Below are 20,442 nucleotides of genomic sequence, written 5' to 3' on the forward strand. Positions count from 1 at the left end.
AAAAAGACTAAAAATTTAAAAAAGACTATAAAATGCCACTCCAAGTAGGAAGCAGGTCAAAACTATTTCAGAATGACATCAAGACATTATTAGTCTTTTTCACTCCTCCTCCAAGTGTACAGTGGAGTCTTCCAGAGGCTACATGGAATTGTGATGGCAAAAGACTACAACACAGCTGTATTCACTTAAGCCAGATATTAAAGAAATCTGCAAAAACAGTGCCATTATTCTTACCACATTTTGTTTCAAAACATAGTTATTTTAGTTAAAATATAGTCATTTATGTTAACATGTAGTGGGTTTATTATTATTATTATTATTATTATTTTAAAAGTCAGACATAACTTTTCTCAGTTTTATTTGTGTTGTTGGTGGCGGTGGTGGGTTTTTTTGAGACGGTCTCGCTCTGTCACCCAGACTGTTAGCGGTGTAATTACAGCTCACGGTAGCCTCAAATCTCCCAGGCTCAAGCAGTCCTCCCACCTCAGCCTCCCAAGTAGCTGGGACTACAGGCACACACCACCATGCCCAGCTAACTTTTTTTTAACCTTTTGTGGAGATGGGGGGGCCCATTATATTGCTCAGGCTGGTCTCGAACTCCTAGGATCAAGGGTAGGATCAAGGGATCCTCATGCCTTGGCCTTCCAAAGGGCTCAGATTACGAGCATGAGTTGCTGCACCCAGCCTTTTTCTTCATTTTATTATTATTATTTATTTTATTTTTTTGCAGCAGGATCTCTGTCACCCACGCTGGAGCGCAGTGGCAGGATCACGGCTTATTGCAGCCTTGACCTCATGGGCTCAAGTGATCCTCCTGCCTCAGCTCCCCAAGTAGCTGGAACTTCAAGCATGTACCATCATGGCTAACACTAGTATTTTTTTTGTAGAGACAGGGTTTTACCATGTTGCCTAGGCTGGTCTCGAATTCCTGGGCTCAAGCGATCCACAAGGACATTCTAAATTTTTTAGGAAAACAAAGTAACATCTGTCAGAGAACATGCAAACTACTAGCTCAAGTTCACAGTTTCAATATTAGACTGTATTAATTTACCTTCAATAAAGTCAAATATTTGTGAAACTGGTTTTTCGGTGGTAGCTGTGATACAAAGTAAAATCAATGCAGACAGAAAACAAGAGTAGTGATTTCCAGCCTGATTCTTTGGTTTGAGTTGTGCAGTGCTCAACAGGCATACACATCCTGTTAACAAGCAACTGCAGCTATTTAAGAATAAATTTTATTGTTTTATTGCAGTATGTGCATTATTTGCTTAAACTGTACATAAATACTTATTATTTGGACTTAGTAACTAGGACTGTTAAGTATTTCTTTTGGCCTAGGAATACCATGAAAGGTATTCCTAGGGCACTATAAAAACAATCAAGTTTAGGAACTTCTGGTTTAAGGGAACATACTTTGCACAATCCACATTTCACTGTTCTTTAAAGGTCACAAATTTAGTGAGGTTTTACATTAACTTGTAGATTTGTGGCCAGCAGGAACAGTTTCTGTCCTGACTAACAGAGCGCGCCCATTATGGCTTGCAGTCCTCAGGACATTAACCACTTTTGTAACTAACTCAGCAATCTTATCCATATTTTTCCTTTTTTTTTTTTGAGACGGAGTCTCACTCTGTCTCCCAGGCGGGAGTGCAGTGGCGCGATCTCAGCTCACTGCAAGCTCCGCCTCCCAGGTTCATGCCATTCTCCTGCCTCAGCCTCCGGAGTAACTGGGACTACAGGTGCCCGCCACAGCGCCCGGGTAATTTTTTGTATTTTTAGTAGAGATGGGGTTTCACCATGTTAGCCAGGATGGTCTCAATCTCCTGACCTCATGATCCACCCACCTCGGCCTCCCAAAGTGCTGGGATTAGAGGCTTAAGCCACCGCACCTGGCCTATCCTTATATTCTTTTATAAATTTTCTATAAAGTCCTAACTAGTCTAATGCTCCTTAAACTGCTTCTAACATCATACCTGTTCCCTCACTAATTAATGAGTTATAAAAATGTTTGGCAATTATGTTTTATATTTGCATTAGGATGCTAATTTTGTCCTTTTGTAAACTGTACTTTAGAATGCTAAAGTCCTTTTCTAGTATATCTAGAAATAACTATTTTTAAAAGCCAAAATTTTAAAATTTCACTACCTACCAAGTACTTTGGAGGAATGTATATATAAGAAAATACAAAGTATGGCATAAAAAAAGATTCTATACATACTCCTGTATTTAAATAGTGGATATATCTATATGTTAGAATATAATCCAACTATCTTGTAAGTCTATATGGTTTTCTATATTTTCTACCATTTAATAAATATATTCAGGCTGGGCACAGTGGCACACACCTGTAATCCCAGCACTCTGGAAGGCCAAGGCACTTGAGTTCGAGACCCGTCTAGGAAACATGAGACCCTGTCTCTACAAAAAATACAAAAATTAGCCAGGCATGGTGGCATGCGCCTATAGTCCCAGCTACTAAGGTGACTGAGGTGGGAGGATCACCTGAGCCCAGGAAGTTGAGACTGCAGTGAGCTGCCATCCTGCCACTGCACTCCAGCCTGGGCAGCAGAATGAAACTCTGTCTCAAAAAAATAATAAATATATTCGATCCTTTTATAATCAGAAAAATACACAATAGACTTGTTTAAATGTTTGGGATGATCTATGAACACATTCTTTTTTAAAAAGTGCTATTAATGCAAGTTTTAAAAAAAGAATGAGGGAGTGATATAGAATTAAATTCCCTCCAAAGAAACATTTTAGTACTATTCATTAAATAGAGGGCTAAGGACAAAAGAATAAATGGCAATATTTGTATAATTAGTTACTTCCAATGACAGACTATGCCAGTAAACTAAATATAGAGATCACAACTTATTTTACTCTCAATTTTCCACTTATTCTTTCTAATTTTTTTTTACTTCAGGTCAAACATTCTTATCTAGATCACTCTTTTCATTTGAAGCTACAGAAGTGACAAATGTGCCTAACAAGGGAGAAGAAGGGGAAAAACTTTCACTTTGGGGGTATACTTATGAGGAACAGGTGAGGAGGGAGCAAAGTAAAAAGCAAATGAGTAAATATGTCTCTATATGTACTGAATCATGTCCATCCAAATGAGAAAAAAAATCTAGAAGTGTTGGTGGTTTGTAAGGAACTTGCTTCTTTCCACATCTGATAACTGACTCTGGATCCACTTCTTTCTGGGTCGCTTTTCACCTAGGCTGCCTCCTTTATTACCCAGAGTTGCTCTGTCATCTTATTAAAGATACTTGGCTCAGCACTACTTAGAACTTCCTCTTGTTCGCTTCAGAAGCATATACACGAAAATTGGAACCATACAGAGAAGATTAACATGGCCCCTGCACAATGATGACATGCAAATTCATGAAGCAATCCACATTTTTAAAACTATAAAAAGAAAAAAATAAAAAGAACTGCATATCATGCATGAAATACTGAAAATGGACTACCACACTTGTAGTGGGTCTAACAGTCAAAAGGCCTCTTTACAACTACATGTGAATGTAAGACCAAAGTCAAATCTCTGAAAACATTTGGTCTAAAGGAGGGAATGTTATGGAAGTTCCACCATCTGCTTTCAATGAATGATTTATAGAACAAAAGACCTGAATATATGTAAACAACATCAAATGATTTGAAAAAGGATTAATAAAATGTTACACACTACTATCCGTAAATTAGGATCATTTCATTTTGTCAAGTTGATAGGTCTGACTCATAAAACTGCATAAGGTACTATGAGAACCAAGAAAAATTTATGAAACAGGCTTTCAAAGAGTTATCTAGTCATTCATTCAGTTATTTACATCTATTATCTCATTTAATCTTGTGCAGGCCAGGCGTGGTGGCTCGTATCTGTAATCCCAGCACTTTGGGAGGCCGAGGTGGGTGGATCACTCGAGGCCAGGAGTTCGAGACCAGCGTGGCCATCTGGTGAAACTGCTTGTCTACTAAAAATACAAAAATTAGCCAGGCATGGTGGTACATGCCTATAATCCCAGCTACTTGGGAGGCTGAGGCACAAGGATCATTTGAACCCGGTATGGAGGCTGCAGTGAGTCAAAATCGCATCACTGCACTTCAGTCTGGAAGACAGAGCGAGCCTATGCCTCAAGGAAGAGAAAAAACAAACAAATCTGCACAACAAACGTCTGCCATTTATTTTCAGAGGAGCAGGCTATTGGTTGGCAAATTCAGGTCCACCAGGAAAACTCGTAATAATGCATACGTTCATCACATCCTGAAAATGCTGCATGTACAAAAAGTCATAATTCTTGAGTTAAAAATGTAGAATTCTGAGTATTTATCGTGTGGATCAGGACAACTGGCCCGTTCCTCTGCCTCCCTGTACCTGGCATCACCCTAGCCTCAGTTACAACTTGGTCCCTCAGTACCTTCAACTGCTTCTGAAAATGCCTGACATGTTTAAAGGAGTTACAGGTGGTACTGCATTCCTCCTTAAAGGAGATCAAATATACAGGATGCCAATGTCTCAAATGAAGACTACACAATGATGTACCCAGAAGAATTAAAAGAGCTCTGAAACATGTAATGCTTGAATTTTACAGCAAGTCAAAGCACAAATACAGAACTCTTGGTTCTGCATCATCTACAGAGCATACCTTGTATTGTACTTCAAACACTGAGCCATGTTCAAACTTACCAGTGTAATATTCCTCAAAGGAAGAATCCTCTAGTTTGAAATGTACTTAATGATTTTATCAATTTTTTACTGGGTAATTTTAGCACCATGTGGTTCTACGGGTTGGAGAAAAGGGTGAGCCTTTCCACTATTAAAGTGTCCTTTGGTAACTTACCTTTTTGAACCCACAAAACATGCTTGAAATCATCAAGGAATAATGCACGACGGTACATATTCATTCTACTACTTGAGCACACTCACGTGTTCAAGTCAGTAGTATATGCTTTCAGAGAAGGGGTAAGGGCTGCAGGTAAAGTTGAAAACGTAAAAGTATATACAATCCCAATTTTTCTGTTTTCACATATTGTTAAGAGAAATCATAATGTCTTGTTTCTTTCACTAAAGAATTCTAGTTGAGTGTGATTTTTTTCAATAGTGAAATTAAAGCCCAGAAATACTATTTATTCAAGAACAAAACAAATCATTAGCAGAAAAAAAGTTATGTGGAAGAGGTAAACTATTTTCTGATATAAAGCTTAAATCCTAAAATATAAAAATTAGCCGGGCGTGGTGGCACGCACCTGTAATCCCAGCTACTCAGGAGGCTGAAGCAGGACAATTGATTGAACCCAAGAGGTGGAGGTTGCAGTGAGCCGCCAGCCTCCAGCCTGGGTGACAGAGCAGCACTCCGTCGCCAAAAAAAAAAAAAAAAGAAGAAGAAGAAATAAAGGTGGGGAGATGACATGCTACACTGAAATTGATGTTTTAAATCACAGGGACAAATACCAAAATTTACCAGCCAACAGCCCAATTTTCTTTTAGTGAAAAGTACCCCCTATATAGCTAGTCATTTTTTTAAAATCTCAGTTAACATGGAAATACTTTTAGCCAACTGTTTTCAATTACATATACTGTGATGTCCCTTTATTTTTCTACATTCTCAATACCAGTTAACACTAAATAAACAATACTACTCAATTTCAGGAGTACATAATTATCCCTCAAATGTTGCCTAACAATGTTCCCTCTAGGGTCCTCTGTGTGCAAATTCCTACTTTATATATGAAGTACGTTTAAGATCTCAAAATGTGTTGAGGCTATTTCTACTACAAGAATCGCAATTCACAATCCAGCATGACAGGGGACAAAGTCCAACAGTACTGTAGGCTTCCTATTAAAAAATACTCATACTAAAATAAGGGTCACAAACAGCCCAATTGCTCAAACCACTCAATAATGAATAACACTGACAAATAACCACACGAAACCAATTATTATAAGAATCAAAAGATCTTAACCCAACTATAAAATGTAGTTTAAAAGATCATCTTTTAACATCAAGAATGGTGAAGACACTATTTCTATTTTAATGACATAACTCAATTTTTATTTTGTTAGATTACTTTTCAAACCTCATTTACCACTTTGATCCTAAAGCATATGAAACAGATTTACAAAGGAAAAGCATGTACTATTCAGTTCAACCCAACCTATCATACCTTTTGTGCTGGGAATTATAGATCTTGACTAGAAAAAAAGGTAAAATTATGATGTATACTGGAAACTAAAATAAATGATTCTATATTAAAGATTCAATTTAGGAGTAATGTAGGAATGGGGAAAGGAGAAAGACTAAATTCTCATCTTCTATAGTATGAATTCAAGAGAAGACTAAAATCTCACACACACACACACACACACACACACACGACATTAAGAACAGCAGAATAAACATGCTATTAATAAATTTAGATGTAAAATGCCACAACAAACAGTTAGAAATGTTATTTCAGGGGAGCAACTCAAGAAGAGAGATGGAATTTAACTTGAATTGCCAGGGAAGACAGAGTGGGTGGGAGAGAGAGAATATGAGCAAAGAGAAAATGAGTTTAGACTAAGCTAGAATTGTGAAGGGCAACTCTGGCTGGATAAAATGGCTTCTGCTGGGGAGCAAAAACGCTAGACAATGCTTGGGCGATCCCTACACAACTGACACACATTATGTTCTTCTGTTGGACAGTGCTTCACCAAAAGTAGTCTAACCAAAGTATATACAAGGGCAGAGTGATCTGAGACAAAAGAAACTACAAGTCAAGAGACGCAGGTAGAAGACAACAACAGACCTGACATTCTATCAAGGAGGCAGCTCCACCGTTTCCATAATATTTAGTATTTTAATTTAGCACTCAGTTTTCCATGATATTTTTTTTTCTTTTCTTTTTTTCTTTGAGATGGAGTTTCGCTCTTGTTGCCCAGGCTGGAGTGCAACGGTGCGATCTTGGCTCACTGCAACCTCCGCCTCCCGGGTTCAAGCGATTCTTCTGCCTCAGCCTCCTAGGTAGCTAGGATTACAGGCATGCACCACCATACCCAGCTAATTTTGTATTTTTAGTAGAGATGGAGTTTCTCCATGTTGGTCAGGCTGGTCTCAAACTCCCGACCTCAAGTGATCTGCCTGTCTCGGCCTCCCAAAGTGCTAGGATTACTGGCATGAGCCACTGTGCCCAGCCCATGATATTCTTTAACCATAAACATCAAGCTGTTATACTTCAATCTTATACAACTGTTAATAAAATCCTAAATGAAGCATGCAGCCACACTTAATAGACAGGTTCTGAGAGATATATCTAATAATTTCTACAAACCATACTTAAAAGCTTTATTTTTATAATATCCTTTAACACTCCACAACAAATAGTTATACTGTTATAATATACATTACACATTTTCAAAAATTTTTCCTTTCACTCCATAAAAGGATAGCAACAGAACCACAATGCTAGTAAATACCATATTTTCAAATTCATACCAAAATCATGGTGATTTCAAACATTTGGCAAGACTACTTCTTTAAAATTAGAAAATAGCTGATGTCATTATTTTAGCGGTAAAATCAGTATACGATATGACATTTCTTATACTGCCCTTATGTAGAAAGATTTATAGTAGAAATACCTACCTTATTTAATGTAAACTGTGTAAATAAAAACTGATTCATAAATATTTGGCAAGCTTCCTCTAATACAAGAAATTACCAAAATCATAAAAAAATCCTTATTTTTTTCTAAATATTACTACCACCAGTTTCACTAATAATGGCAAATAGCTACCATTACACAACAACCAGATGTTAGGTTCTGTATTAGCTACTTCATTTATGCTATCTTATTCAATCCCACAAGATTCATCTACAAAAAAGGCAAGCTTAAGGTGAGTAATTTTAAGTTTAATAGAATTTATGCATATAATCTTTTTAATTAACATTTTAAATTGCTTCCTTAAACTAATGAGGAAAAAAATGTTAGAAAAAAATATGTAAAGTCAACCAAAAGCAACAGTATGAAACTGTATTCTTAAGCATCTTTTCAGAAATGAATATTCTTGTTGAAAGAGAAATGTTCTGAAATCTAACTCTAATCTGTAATGCTTTCCCCCTGGTGCCAAGTTGCTACGCAGATGCCACAGTCAGAAAATTTTACCAAGCGTGATCACACTTTTCAAAGAAAGGACCCCATTTACTAACAGCACACTATGAACCACACAGGCAGCCGTCCCTCAATCGCCTCCATTCCCCTTACAATCATATCATCTGCCTTTCAGCCTTGTTTGCTCACCTCCCAGACCTTTCTTCCTCTTACTGGTCTGTCTCATTTCTCATCATCCTACCTCATTCTGCAAAAAAAGTTCATAAGGGCTGTTAAGAAACATTTGTATAGAACACTAAAAGTGCATCAGGAAAAGGTTTTATATAAATGTTAACTCAAAATATATAATAAAGATCTTTTATGTCTATACATTTTTTAAAAGATGATACCCTCCTTGACAAAGGATGGTATGCAAAGTTTTACATCCTAAAATACATATCAGGTTCCCCTCCCAGTAGTACAAACTAGTTCCTTCCACTCCAACACGACACTCCCTTTAAAAAAATAACCATAAATTCTGAAGAAGATATTTAAAACTGCAAAAACCTGAGATACGAAATGCAGGCAGATCCTGGGGGAGGGGCAAGAGTTTACCACCAGAAGGAGGAAATGGCACTGAATCAATCATCCTCATTCTCATGATAGTGTCCACCTACCCCTGCACCCTCCTTTTTAAACAGTTTGTAGCATAGGGCAGACTGAACCACAATAGCTAAAACTGACAGAAACCCCACCTTGAGTCTTAATGGCAAAGAACCAGAGGACTGAGTTAAAGAGCCCACCGCTGCTAGAACAGAAATTCTGGAAGGAAGAGAATCAGAGACACAAACTGCCCAAATCTCTGGCCAACTCCTAAATTACTGCATGGTGCAGGCTCTCAAAAGCCTGGGAAGGCTAAAACAGTGGTTTTCAACCAGGGGTGACTTGCCCTCCCAAGGAACATCTGGAACTATCTGGAGACATTTTGGGTTGTCACGACTGAGGGAGAAGGGTGTGACTGGCATCCGGTAGGGAGAGATCAGGGATGCTGCTGAACACTCTACAATGCACAGGACAGCTCTCACCACAATTATCCAGCCCATGAATCAACAGTGCCAAGGCTGAGAAACCCTAGGATAAAAGAAGCCCACCATAAAAGAGACAATAGTCTGGAGTCTGAATTCAGCTAAAGTTAACTCCTTGCTTAAAAAAGAAAAAAAAAGAAAAGGCCAAATTAACAATGTTCAAACATAACAGAATCCAGAGTCTCCACACTATATCAGTGTTCAGAATATAATTCAAAATTATTCAACATATGAAAAAAAAACAAGAAAAATCTAACCCATATTCAAGAGAAAACAAAACCAATGGAGAAAATCCAGATTTTTTTAGTAGCAAAAATCTGTAAGCAATTATTGTAAGTAGCTTAAGGACATAAAGGAAAAGTGCTCACAATGAATAAACAAATACAAAATGACAGCTGAGAAATGGAATGATAAAAAAGGTCCAATGGAAATTATGGAACTGAAAATGACAATATCGAAAATAAAATATACACTTTCCAGTTATTTAAATCTTCTTTCAAAATCTGCCTTCTTTTATGTCCACACCACAGTAATGTTCACTAAATTCTTTTCTATAAAGATGGTATCTCACTGTGTTGCCCAGGCTGGACTTGAACTCCTGAACTCCTGGACTCAAGCAATCCTCCCGCTTCAGTCTCTATGGCATATGCATATAGCTAGGACTATACGCATATGCCACAGCACCCGGCGATTTTCACTAAATCTTGACTATAATTATATAAACCAGAAACTAAATGGAAATGAAAAGGATGATATCATCTAAACAACCATTTGATATTATTAAACCAATGGGTTCAGTCTGAAAACATACCATAAGTATCCTTTTAGGATTAATAATACAGGTGGCAGAAATATATGGTAGACTATAACAGGAATTCATAGGTAATAATAAGCCACACTGGAAAATTAATTTATACTTACTACAGCTGAAATTTTCCAAATTAAAATTAAGACAACATTCCCCTCTCGCCTACACAGATGAACTGTTTTCTCATTTTGTAAATACAAAATAAATGTGGAAATGAAAAAATATAGTAACAGCAAAAAATAGGAGCAGTCATTTCCCTCAGACAAGTCTGTTTTTAACTTGCCATAAAATTCCCCCCATGTTACTGAGATGCCATGAAAAAGGAATGGAAACAACCTTCCAGGCATATTCATTTTTACACTTTCTCTAAATTCTAAGATACTTCAGCGAAGTATGCTGAATTTAGCTACATTTACAAAGCAGAGGATAAAACATTCCTTTTTAAAATGTAGTCAACTTCTAGAGTAATCCATTTCATTAATCTGTAAGAATGATCTAGTTGATATACTGCAATATCATTCTATGGTACTTAGGCTCAGTCTATTATTTGGTCAGAAAAACATACCAGGAACAACATCCTAAATGAGGCTGAGATATGAGTAAACTGAACAGTACTTCCCTCATGCTACTAAAAGGTTAAACTTTGAACCTTTATTCATACATGCTCTGAAGCTTCAACTGACTTTCTTTCCAACAGGGTAAGTGGCTTTTGGCTAAAACATCCTAAGCAAAGGTGAAAAGGTGGTCACCTCTGTAATAAAAACTGAAATTAACACCTCAACTCCCATTTGGTACCTACAATTTCCCCTTCCATTTCTTAATCTATGAATATCGTTACTCGAGTTAACACAATCCTTCCCTCTCTACAAACATGTTCTTTTAAAATTTTCCAACTTTTGGGAAGAATGGAATCAAATCTCCCGCATTGGTGAATACAGGAGTTACTTTCTGCTTATAGCATAAGTAAATACCACGAAGGCAACACGCCCTAAGTGGTAGAGAAAAAAAGAATGAAAGATCTGGATATATACAGAGACATACATGGATAAGACATGTCCAGACTTCACCAAATTCACTTCACTTAGAGAATCAGAGAATCTGAAAGCTAAAGGACAATTTAGAAATAAATGCTAAAATTGAAGTCCCAAGGGATTCACTAAGTCCCACAAGGTCAAATAGTTAATGGAAAATCATCTATATTTCTGGATGAATGGTCTACTGAACAAGGAGAGATTTGTTTCGGGCTTGGTTTCAGTTATCTAGCCGGAATATAAAAAGGAATTACAATAATGGTATTCTCTCAATCTCTCCAGTATATTAAAAAACAAGGTATAGGTCAGGTGTCATGGCTGACGCCTGTAACCCTAACACTTTGGGAAGCCGAGGCAGGTGGATCACCTGAGGTCAGGAGTTCGAGACCAGCCTAGCCAACAAGGTGAAATCCCATCTCTACTGAAAATACAAAATTAGCCAGGCGTGGTGGTGCATGCCTGTGATCTCAGCTACTTGGAAGGCTGAGGCAGGAGAACTGCTTGAACCTGGGGGACGTTGCAGTGAGCTGACGTCGCACCACTGCACTCCAGTCTAGGCGACAGAGTGGAACTCTGTCTCAAAAAAAAAAAAAAAAAAAAAAAAAAATTTAAATTAAATTTAAAAACAAGGTATATCTTTTACTATAAAAAAGAATTTAAAAACCAGGTAAATCTTCTACTATAAAAAAGAATTTTAAAAACAAGGTGTATCTTTTACTATAAGGTATTTTCAATCATTCTTGAAAATAGCATATATTTAAATATATTTTACTTTAAAGTGTAAAAATCAGTAATTAATGTTGACATATACTGTTTAGACCACTAATAGCACAAATGAAAAATAAAAACTAACAGTCATAACTTCTTTTAAGGTATTAAGAAAAAAAGAAAAAACTAGAAGAGTTAGCTAGAAAGCAAATACTGTATTTAACTATCATCGCCTCTGGTTGAAGTGGTCTTTCAATTTAACATTCCCCTATATATGTTTATGAAACTACAGAGCAAAGTACCTGGTACACGGAAAATACTTTTAAAAATTATAGCTACTACTATTAAGCTTTATCACAAGCCCTTATTAAGTGTTTGTCTGCTTCCTTCCTGGAATCAACAGTTTTGTGTTTTGCAGCTACTTGTAAAAAATATGGCAAGAGCTCTACATTCAGTATCTTCACTTCAACTACCATTTATAATGCAAGCTGCTGCAATCGGAATTTCACCACTTGAAACTGCCCATGTTATAGTCACCATGACTACATAATTGCCAAATCTAATAGTCTTTACAGTACATGTTTTACATGCCTCTATGGCAGACACAGCTGATCAATCTTGAAACTTTAAAATTCCATGGTTCTGGTAACACCAGTCTCTCTTGGTTCTCACTTCCAGTTGACTCTTCAGTCTCCTTTATGTATTCTTGTTTTTCTACCCATTTTAAAAAAGTTGATGATCGCCAAGACTCTAACTTCATCCCTCTTCTCACTTTTCACACAATCCCCAAATATATTCAAATGGCAGAATACTGTAACTCCCTAGACAGACTCACAGAAAATGACTAAATATTTTACAGAGCTACAAGAAAAAAAGCTGTAAAACTATTATGCATGATTACATAAGTCCAAACTGTCCCATTAATATTTATCTATGGATTTCCCATCAGCAAGCCCTTGTTAACAGATAGGCACCACATGTGCAAAGTAAATTTATGAGGAATAGAGAAAAAATTACAAATAGCTACTGTTCTCATTTTTCTAGACACTAGAAAGAGGCTTGTTTTACCGTTCACATTTGAAGTGTCTGCTCACCTTCTAGACTAGGGAACCATTCACTGCCTTCTTATCTGGGCACCTCTACAAGCTAAATAACACAGATGACTGGGCTATAATAGAGTTTAGGGAGAAAGAGGAGGATGGAGAGAAGGCGTACCACTCAAGAGCAGGGCAGGTTTGCCCGTGAGTCAGTGATAGCAAATTAATTCAGAAAATGGAGTACCAGGTTGTTATCTGTGAGGAGATAAAGGGGAGGATAAGAAAGGAAAGGAAATGAAAGTTTCAAAATGCTAAATATGGTTCTCCTACATCAAAACATTTCTGGTATGAGCTAATAATGTATTGCTACACAAAATACACGCTTTGCTATTAAATCAAAAAATGTATTTACATTTCTTAAATATGTATGTTAGGTAATGTAAGAAAATAAAAAAGAAGTTTTAAAAAGTCCAGAGTTAAGAGGAGAAAAGACAAAAACCATAAAGTAATATACTTTCAGTGTGTATGGGTGTATGTGTGGTGGGGGTGTATGTGCACATGTGCTATCAGCACATACAAAAGTAATTAGAATATCTGAAAACATGTGATGCTCTCTGGAGTTATCACCCAAGAGCAGAGTAGGTTTGCCCAAGAGTCAGTGACAGCAAACTAACCCAGAAAAATGAATTAGCAAGTTAACTTAGCTTCTGTATACCTGATACCAAAAAAGATCAAAGGCCCACTGTTATTGAGGGCAATAAACTATTTGCTAAAAATGACATTCAAAGACTAAAGTATATAGATTTCAAAATCTCCAGTAATAAAATGTGGATTGAAATTAAATTAGAAAACAAATGCCTTCCCAACAGAGAGAACCTGCATGATTGGAATAATTTCCAAATGATTTTAAAAGAATTTATTTTTCACTGGTTTGTTTTAGAACATATTCTGAATGCAAAAACTTTTTTTCAAGTTCAACACAGACCTTAGAAAACAGAAATTTTGTATGTTTGATTTCAGTTTGTCACCACTCTTGAGGGCAAATCCAAAGTTGTCTTTTCTACTTAATCTTTTCCCAAGGATATGAATAACAAAAGATGTCAATACAGAGAAAAAATTATATTGAATGAATTTCTATGTTTCTAAAACTACCTAATCAAATACATATATTTAATATATAATATATAAATAATCTATTTTAGAATTCTCATGAACATCAACTCATATCAAACATTAAGAACTCTTTTAGGAGTCCATTAGTAAATGAAATCATAGCACAAGAACTTTAAAGGAGTACAGAAAGAAATTATAGCACAAAAAATCATATGCTATTATTCCAACAGGAAGAACTCATTCATCAGTATTTTTTTCACCATGATTAGAATATCTAAAATATGCAGTATGACAAATCAGTAATATTAATAATCAGTAATGCTAGTAATCCTAGCAAATAGATAGTATATCTACATAGCATATATATCTATATAGCATATATATCATATACACTATATGGTAGGATTATAGGTATTATATATAGATACTATATGCTAGTATTACACTATACTTAGAAATAAGAGCTTTTCTAAAATATAAATTGGTACATTTAATTTGTTTAGCACTGGGCAACAGGTTTTCCTCTCCATTAGTCACTAAACAGATCTGTTCCAATGTACCAAAAAAGACACAATTAAACTTAAGAAAAATTAATTTAATTCATTTCTACTTTCTCTCAACTAAATTATAAACTGCCACATAAATTATCTAATTTAATCTTCACTATAACCCTCTTAAGACATTATGATTTTCAACTCAATAACAATCAAAGTTCAGCTGAGATAAAGTTTGTCCAAAATCTAACTTGCAAGTGGAAGAATAAGATGTGAACCCAATTCTCTTCTAATGCTAAATGCTCTGCTCCACAGCATGACTGTCCATTTAAAACTGTCCATCTCAGACATGACTACTGAGATCCTATTTCAACATCTACCAAGAGGCTCTATTTTCCACTCAGAGAATAAAAGGAGGAAAAGGTCATCATACCTAATAAAGTTTTATTAAAGCAAATGCCAATTTTTAAATTCATCTTTGGTTTAAATTTTCTAATTGTTAAGCTTTTCTGAAATACTATTTCAAAATAATTTACATTTCTGCACTGTAGGAAAACAAAGTCCCATATTCAATCATGAATATAAAGTCTAAAATTCATTCAATCACAGTGCTCAGATATCAGCAGCCTCCCACTTATATTGAATCAAATTCCCGAATACATTACATGTATTATTTACATCAGGCTTGCTAAAGTTATGAAGATTTTTGGAGCCTAAATGAGTGGAAAGATATACAAACTCCGTATAAAATTGGCTGATAACTATATTTGACTTTTTAACATTATTTTTTACTATTAACATATGAACTGATACTCCTTCAATCCCTATTTTGTAGCTACATTTCCTCTTCATCCCCAGTGGCTGTCAAATCATCCTGTATTTTATGATCTAAAGATATTTTATGACTAGCTCAGTTAACTCACCAGTGACACAATCCATGCTAGGCATGGACAGATGCACTCAGAATGATAAAGAAGGTCACTGGACTAAAGCACTCCATATTTAACTCCGCAGAGTCTTAAACACCTCAGAAAAATTTAAATTTAAGTCCTCTGTAAATTTAAGGAGAATGCTAAGTTTAAAACTAAAAACCAAAGGCTCACACTTGTAATCCCCAGAACTTTGGGAGGCCAAGGTGGGCGGACTGCTTTGAGCTCAGGAGTTCAAGACCACCCTGGCCAACATGGCAAAACCCTGTCTTTACAAAAAATTTTAAAATGAGCTGGGTGTGGTGGTGTGGGCCTACAGTCCCAGCTACTTGGGAGGCTGAGGTGGGAGGATCACTTGAACCCAGGAGACAGAGGTTGCAGTGAGCTGAGATCACGCCACTGGCACTCCTGCCTGGGTAACAAAGCAAGACCTTGTCTCAAAAAAAAAAAAAGAAGTAAAAATAAATAAAAGTAAAAACCCATGAAACACATTAGTTAAGCCGAATCAATATACATATATATATGGAAAAAAAATCCCATTTCATCAGTCAAAATATCTGTAAACAGAATCAAACTTTTACACATCCATACACATTGCTACTTTTTAAAGGATTTTGAATGTACTGAAAAGCGAAAATGCTTCAAAAAAGTTTATGGTGATTTGACAAAGAAAACTTCCGGTCCCTAATTTATCTGCTTTGAAAATTTTCATAAATCATGTTTGGTTAATGAGAAGATTCCACAACCATTTCATTAAAGATTTAAGGCAGACAGGTTGAGTGAGAAGACTACTAATTAAGTCTCTGCTAGAAACTAGGAAAGTTAAGCAAGCAAAGGTTCCTAATGAGGCAGGAGTTTCCAGATGAAATTTTGCAACCAAAAGAAAAGGCCTAATCTTAAAACTACTATGTAAGGCTTACGCGCTCTAATCTGCACCCAGTACCTGGGACACTTAGGGCAAGTACACTGATAATAAAACAGAATCTAAATTGAATACCATGCTCATCAATAATGAATATTCACCATCAACTTATGATTCCAACTATGTGTATGCTACATTCAGAGGTAGCCAAAGTAAATTTTAAATTTTGAGGGTTCTGTTTTCAGCTTCTGGTGTGACTGATCTAAAATTCCATGTCTGTATAGTATCAAGGACTGCATTTAAACACACACACACGATGGCTACAAGTTTAGGATTGTTTAGGAAAGTAATTCACAGTTCTGGTTTTACAATCGTCAAGGATGTGTTGATCTTCTTTAAGGTGCACCAACGAATTCCACAAAAATTGTCACCATGTCTTCATTGTATTTAAACTTATGCCATATAACACTTTTAAAAAATTAATGATGAGGCCAGGCGCAATGGCTCGCACCTATAATCCCAGCAGTTTGGGAGGCCAAGGCGGGCGGATGGCTTGAGCTCAGGAGTTCGAGCTCAGCCTGGGCAACACAGCAAAATCCCATCTCTACCAAAAATACAAAAAATTAGCCAGGTGTGGTGGCACACACCTGTGGTCCTAGCTACTTGGGAGGTTGAGGGGGGAGGATCATCTGAGCCTGAGAAGTTGAGGCCGCAGTGAGCAAGATGGTGCCACTGTACTCCAGCCTGGGTGACAGAGTAAGATCTGGCCTCAAAAAAAAAAAAGTCAAAGATGAGGAAGGAAAATGGAAAATAACAAAACAGATTATTTCAATTCCAAATAGTATAGTAATATGTGTTTGAACATGAGTATATTGGCAATCACCTTTCTAATCAATCTTTAATATTGAATATAAATTTAATAATATAGTATTTAAGAACACTGTGATCCAGGAATCTATTTGAATATATCTAAACTACTAACATTATTAGGAAATAAATAAAATCAATAAGCTGTTCTCCCACCCACAAGGCCAAAGAAACCAAAAACCCAAGAGCATTCTAAAGGCTCACCTTTTGTTGACTGGCTTTTCATCCTTTTCGTAGGGTCGGACAAACCATTTCCCAATCCTAACGAAGTTCTTATCCATTAGGCACCTAAAATAATGACATCAAGAATTACTTTTATAGTATCAACAACAAATTAGTAAGTCGCTGAAGCAATACACCAGATGAGATACATCACCAAAAATAAAAACACCACCAATTAAACTATCAAAATCTTTTATCACTTAAAAGTTTTACGTTATACTTCCCAAAAGAACTCTCGGACACTGGGCATAGAATCTTATGCCCACGTAAAACGGAAAATGTAAATGCAAGTAAGCAAAATAAATTGATTGATGTATTTCTAAAACATCCTACGCTTCAGAATTACTTCAAATAAAATCACACTTCTGCATAATTTCAATTCCTGCATCATCAAGAATGTTAGGAATATAGCATTTCTTAAGAGAACTTCAGAGATACTCGTCCAAGCCACTGACACCCATCTTCCAAGTGGTTTTTTTTTTTTTTTTTAATGAGACAGAGTCTCTGTTGCCTAGAATGGAGGGCAGTGGTGCAATCTTGGCTCACTGCAGCCGCCACCTCCCAGGTTCAAGTAATTCTCCTGTCTCAATCTCCCAGGTAGCTGGGATTATGGGTGTGCACGACCATGCCTGGCTAATTTTTGTACTTTTAACAGAGACGGGGTCTCTCTTAAATGTTGAGCCAGGCTGGTCTCGTACTCCTGGCCTTAAGTGATCCACCCACCTCGGCCTCCCAAAGTGCTGGGGATTACAGGTGTGAGCCACCGTGCCCAGCCCATCTTGCAAGTTTTAATGCTGGTTTTTTTTATTTTTTGGCTTGGCATGTGATAGGCAATGCTTTTTATGTGACAAGGATCTCAGTGACAAAAATACAGCACAGCTTTATCTTACGTATTTTCTTTTTGTAGGCACAATAAAGTACTTGATTATGGCTTTGCGAGAAACAAGGAATTGCAATTGTGTCTTCTATAATGAATATCTGCTTTACTCATATACAAGCTATGGCCCACTTCTGTATGTCATTTTAACATCAAATCACAAGGTATTCTAACATGTATTTTTGAAGACATGTTAAATGGCAAGTGAACCCAATTCTTGTAACAACAATAATACACACAATTCAGCTGAACTGACAACAATACAGAGAGTTATGACCAAGTTCACTCATGTACAGGCAAATAACAACTATATGTTAACTGTCACCTGGCCAACGGTGGATGTCATGGATTGTAAGGAGTATAACTGATTTTAAAAACATAAAAATGAGGCTGGGTGTGGTGGCTCATGCTTGTAATCCCAGCACTTTGGGAAGCCGAGGCGGGCAGATCACCTGAGGTCAGGAGTTAGAGACCAACCTGGCTAACATAGTGAAACCTCATTTCTGCTAAAAATGCAAAAAATTAGCTGGGCGTGGTTGTACACACCTATAATCCCAGCTACTCGGGAGGCTGAGGCAGGAGAATCACTTGAACCCAGGAGGCAGAGGTTGCAGTGATCTGAGATCGCACCATTGCACTCCAGCCTGGGCAACAAAAGAGAAACTCCATCTCCAAAAAAATAAATAAATATAAAAATAAAAATATAAAAATGTGGGGGGACATGGGGGAAATGTGTACACTTGGAACTAGTGAAATACAGTTATCTCTAACAGTATTCAATGAAATTCTACATATTTTGTAAGAAAAGATATCAGAAAACTGAATGTGATTCTTCTATACAAGGTTCTACCTACCAGCAAAAGAGTTATATAGCAATTCTTTACTCCATATTGAGGCAATTCTGCACATGGCTTTTGCCTCTGTAATTTCCATACCATCAAGGAGGATGGAAACAATTCAAGCCCTCACCCAACTCATTACAGGTTAGATGGGTTAGTAAATGGTAATAGTTTCTGATGACCACAATGGAACTCCTTTTGGGCACAGTCAATTTGGAGAATCAATGTACCAAAAAGTCACTGGGCTCAACTGGTTTTACTTTGAAAATAAATTTCTACTGCAATCTTCATTGTTCACAATGAAGAAAATCATTTTCAGAGTAACCAAATATGTTTTCCTAAGGTTGTAAGTTAAAAAAAAAAATGCTTTTTAGGGGTAAAGAATGTGACTCCATTAAATTTAGAATAGGAAATATGGCACACCCACCCAAGGAGGAAGTACTCAAGAAGCAAAACTGAAGAAGTATCTCCAGTTTATTCACTAGCTAACAGACTTAATTATATTTTTTATTAGAGTACATATAAACATATTTCCACTAGAACTCTAGTGTTTGACACCAAGTTTCTGCAATAATATTATCAATAACTGCTACCAGAATCACTATACCACCACTACCTGGTTGATTACCAGGCACAGTACCTCATTCAATTCTCGTAATAGTAATAAAAGATGGGTGTTACAATAGCAATTTTTATAGATGAAGAAGCTGAGGCACAGTGAGAATGTCATCCAGATAATAAACAGCAGAGTTGCACACAAGCCCAGGTATACCTGATCACAGAGCCAGGACATCTAATAATTAGCATACACCAACTCTCATGCTGTCACATTTTCCCAATTCTTTCCTTATTTCTTAAGTCCAAATGTACCTTGTAAATTACAGGTCTATTTAATGTGATAATGTTTCTTTATTCTCCAAAAGCCATTGTTAAATTGAAGGTGTATCTTAAAATTGATAATGCTAAGAATAAAAGCAATAGGGCACGTAACAGGTATGGCATCACATCAAACATTGAACAGTCTTCCACTAACACACATCCTCACTTAGAAAATACTGTTTTTAAAAATATTTATTTCCTCATATTATGTCTTGAAGGTCAGAATTCAAAAGAACCATTTATCCAATAACAAATCATAAATTTACAGTGTACAGAAAGAAAAATCCAAGGCTATAGACAGTATAATATGAAATAAAAGCAGATAAAATATCTGTGACTAAAGAGGACAATGTGTGAAAGTTTATCTGCTCTTCTATCAAATAAGTCACAAATTCTATATGCTGACTTCATTCCAGAAAAAACAACCAAGGTCTGGAGGGTGGAAGAGCAGTGCACAGTCAAGACCACTTAAGGACAAAAGCAAAAGGCAAAAAGGCTGATGAAAACGCTGTCAGAGAGTCCAACACTGTGTGAATAGATCTCCTTGAGTTTCCACTGCAGGTCACATTTCTTCATCAGGCAATGTCAACAAAAGGTTGTTATACACAAAACAGCCATGGA

General features: G+C 36.5%; 1 protein-coding gene and 1 non-coding gene across 5 annotated transcripts in view; one reads left to right on the top strand and one right to left on the bottom strand.

The window, feature by feature from the left end:
* Positions 1–20,442, bottom strand: part of MED13L (mediator complex subunit 13L) — a 319,067-nt gene that overhangs the window by 121,415 nt on the left and 177,210 nt on the right. For all 4 annotated transcript variants that reach the window (NM_001261532.1, XM_077952955.1, XM_015152845.3 and 1 more), the window contains 1 exon segment: positions 17,209–17,292. In NM_001261532.1, the coding sequence (NP_001248461.1) occupies positions 17,209–17,292 (84 nt within the window).
* Positions 3,301–3,407, top strand: LOC114671263 (U6 spliceosomal RNA). The gene has a single exon (XR_003721137.1). It is a non-coding gene; the product is annotated as a U6 spliceosomal RNA (small nuclear RNA).

The sequence above is a fragment of the Macaca mulatta genome, chromosome 11 (genome assembly GCF_049350105.2).
Source record: "Macaca mulatta isolate MMU2019108-1 chromosome 11, T2T-MMU8v2.0, whole genome shotgun sequence".
NCBI classification, from domain to species: Eukaryota; Metazoa; Chordata; class Mammalia; order Primates; family Cercopithecidae; genus Macaca; species Macaca mulatta.